This window comes from Nomascus leucogenys, unplaced genomic scaffold (genome assembly GCF_006542625.1).
Source record: "Nomascus leucogenys isolate Asia unplaced genomic scaffold, Asia_NLE_v1 Super-Scaffold_258, whole genome shotgun sequence".
In the NCBI taxonomy this organism is placed as follows: Eukaryota; Metazoa; Chordata; class Mammalia; order Primates; family Hylobatidae; genus Nomascus; species Nomascus leucogenys.
The window spans coordinates 806,883-810,090 of record NW_022095769.1 but is presented as its reverse complement, the minus strand read 5'-3'; the positions used below and the strand labels follow the sequence as shown (position 1 = coordinate 810,090).

Genomic DNA, 3,208 nt, shown 5'->3' with positions numbered 1-3,208 from the left:
TTCCTCAGCACTCCCAGCCTGGGACTCAGCTCTTCTTTCATGCCCAGCTCAGGTCTCTGACTGGCTTTGGGTCGACTCTAGCCTTTGTCTCCCTTCTCTGGATGGGGATAAGCAGAGCCAGGGGGCCTCATTCCAGGCGGTTGGGTTGGGGGGTTGGGGGCAGGCAAAGCTCTCTCCATTTCCAAGGACCACCTATCCTGAAGCAAGAGGATAGGAAGCCCCAACCTGAGGCCATCCTGTCCCAGGCCCGGATCATGAACATGGAGGCGGGAACGCTGGCAGAGCTGAACACGCCCGGGGAGCTGTGCATCCGAGGGTACTGCGTCATGCTGGGCTACTGGGGCGAGCCTCAGAAGACAGAGGAAGCAGTGGATCAGGACAAGTGGTATTGGACAGGGTGAGAAGGCAGGGCGGGGTGGAGGCTCTGGCTGCTGAGGGGAGGCTGGAGGTCTTGAGGCTTAGCCGGGAACATTAACCTGGCACCGTGAGGATGTGGGTATCAAGATGAACCCTCACACGCTGGAGTCTTAATTTCCAAAATGTATACGGTGGGGATGATCATACATAGCACAGAAGAAAGCAACTGGGTCATCACCCTACACCAGCAGCTGCAAAATCTGAGTCCAGATTCAGTTGCTCATTTGTTAGCTCAGCAAATTCTTATTAGAATTCCTTATGTGCTAGCACCGTTCTTGCCGCTGGAGGTCCAGAGGAAAGTAAGATGAGAAGGATCTTGCTTTTTGGAGGAAGACAGATGATGCCCAACATCGATAAATAACACCAAGAAAATAGGCCAGGCGCAGTGGCTCACACCTGTAATCTCAGCACTTTGGGAGGCCGAGGCGGGTGGATCACCTGAGGTCAGAAGTTTGAGACCAGCCTGGCCAACACAGTGAAACCCCACCTCTACTAAAAATACAAAAATTAGCCGGACATGGTGGTGGCATGCGCCTGTAGTCCCAGCTACTCTGGAGGCTGAGGCAGGAGAATCGCTTTAACCCAGGAGATGGAGGTTGCAGTGAACCGAGATCGCGCCACTGCACTCCAGCCTGGGTGACAGAGCAAGACTCCATCTCAAAAAACAAACAAAAAACGAACAAAAAAAACCACCAAGAAAATGAAATAGGGTTATAGGAGAGAAAGTGGCTGTGGTGGGGAGGGGAGCTTCCCTTAGGCTGAGTGGACAGAGAAGATGTCTGGAGATATTTGAGCTGAGACCTGGAAAGAAGCCAGTCATGAAAAGCATGTGTATAGATGTGTTGAGAGAGAGAGAATATGTTCTAGGTATTGGTTGGTTTTGCCTGCCTCCCCTCCCCTTACTAGACTATTAATTCCAGAGACTGTGTCTTGCTCCTGCTATGTCTCCCAGAGTCTAGAGCAGCGGAAGACACACAGTAGCTGGTCAATAAATGTTTCACGAGTGAGCAGGCAAGTGAGTGAACAAGGCAGAGATGACAGGTTGCCCCTGGGCTTTCCTTACAGAGATGTCGCCACAATGAACGAGCAGGGCTTCTGCAAGATCGTGGGCCGCTCTAAGGATATGATCATCCGGGGTGGTGAGAACATCTACCCCGCAGAGCTCGAGGACTTCTTTCACACGCACCCGAAGGTGCAGGAAGTGCAGGTGAGGCACCTGGCTCAGGTGAGCCCCCAGAAACAAGAAACACACATAAACACGGTGATGTCTGATATTTTTCTGTGGCCCTGGAAGGTGGTGGGAGTGAAGGACGATCGGATGGGGGAAGAGATTTGTGCCTGCATTCGGCTGAAGGACGGGGAGGAGACCACAGTGGAGGAGATCAAAGCTTTCTGCAAAGGGAAGGTGGGAGCCTCCGCCCAACCGAGCTGATGCTGCTCGGTTCTTTGCTCACCCACTTCTCTGCCAACCAGCCTGGGGTGGGGATTGCTCTGCCCTTGATGAAGCTGACTCCCAGCCAGGCCAGCCCCTGGTCCCCTTCCCATACCCCTGTGAGCTTGCCCAGCCCCACGCCTTACCTCCCTCCCTCTGGTCTGCAGATCTCTCACTTCAAGATTCCGAGGTACATCGTGTTTGTCACAAACTACCCCCTCACCATTTCAGGAAAGGTGTGTAAGGTGGAGGAGACTGGGGAGGGCAGCCTGGGCACCTCTGTTTCCTCCAGCAATGGGTGTGGAGAGGCTGGCAGTAGGGTGACCGGGTCACCTAATCCTGGTTTGCCTGGGGACTTTCCCTGTTTTGGCACTAAGAGCCTGAGAAACCCCTTATTCTTGGGTGAACCAAGACAGCTGGTCACCCTGACTCCTTTTTCTTTCCTCTAGATCCAGAAATTCAAACTTCGAGAGCAGATGGAACGACATCTAAATCTGTGAATAAAGCGGGAGGAAGGGTCCGCCCAGGCCCTCCTCCTGTCCATCCACCACATTCCCCTGTCTGTCCTTGTGATTTGGCATAAAGAGCTTCTGTTTTTTTTGGCCTCTTGCTGGTGGGCTCTCTTGGCAGCTACTACAGGATGGAGAAGGGAAGACACTGAGGGAAACTAGCACTTTCAGACCTCCTATTCCTTGTCATTGAGAGTGCAGAGCACCTTGATGTGGATTATATACTTAATTTAACCCTCATCCTTGGTATCCCTTTGAGATACCAACCCATTTTTGTTGTTGTTGTTATTGTTGTTGTTGTTTGAGATGGAGTCTTGCCCTGTCACCCAGGCTGGAGTGTAGTGGTGCAATCTCAGTTCACTGCAACCTCTGCCTCCCAGATTCAAGTGACTCTCCTGCCTCACCCTCCCAAGTAGCTGGGATTTCTTGTACCCACCACCACACCCAACTAATTTTTGTATTTTTAGTAGAGGCGAGGTTTCACCATGTTGGCCAGGCTGGTCCTCAAACTCCTGACCTCAAGCCATCCGCCTGCCTCAGCCTACCAAAGTGCTGGGATTACAGGCATGAACCACTGCACCTGGCCCCAATTTTTTATTTTTAAGCTACTCTAATTTAATTCTTTTTCACATTGTTGCCAGATTAGTCTAGCAAAAAGTATTCTTTTTTTATATATATAACAGCTTGATTGAGATGTAATTCACATACTCTCCAGTTCACTCCCCCTCCCCATTTTCTAGAGACAGGATCTCATTCTGTCACCCATGCTGGAGTGCAGTGACATGCTGGAGTGCAGTGACATGACAGGATCTCATTCTGTCACCCACGCTGGAGTGCAGTGACAGTGCAG

The 3,208-nt window shown here is 51.5% G+C and overlaps 1 protein-coding gene across 1 annotated transcript in view; it reads left to right on the top strand.

The window, feature by feature from the left end:
* ACSF2 (acyl-CoA synthetase family member 2) overlaps window positions 1–2,447 on the top strand; it is a 49,699-nt gene extending 47,252 nt beyond the window's left edge. The window contains exons 13-17 of the mRNA XM_030807952.1: window positions 164–397; window positions 1,483–1,624; window positions 1,712–1,822; window positions 2,017–2,085; window positions 2,299–2,447. Coding sequence (XP_030663812.1) covers window positions 164–397; window positions 1,483–1,624; window positions 1,712–1,822; window positions 2,017–2,085; window positions 2,299–2,349 — 607 coding nt within the window. The 3' untranslated portion in view covers window positions 2,350–2,447. The remainder of the gene's footprint in view (window positions 1–163; window positions 398–1,482; window positions 1,625–1,711; window positions 1,823–2,016; window positions 2,086–2,298) is intronic.
* The last annotated feature ends 761 nt before the right edge of the window (window positions 2,448–3,208 follow it).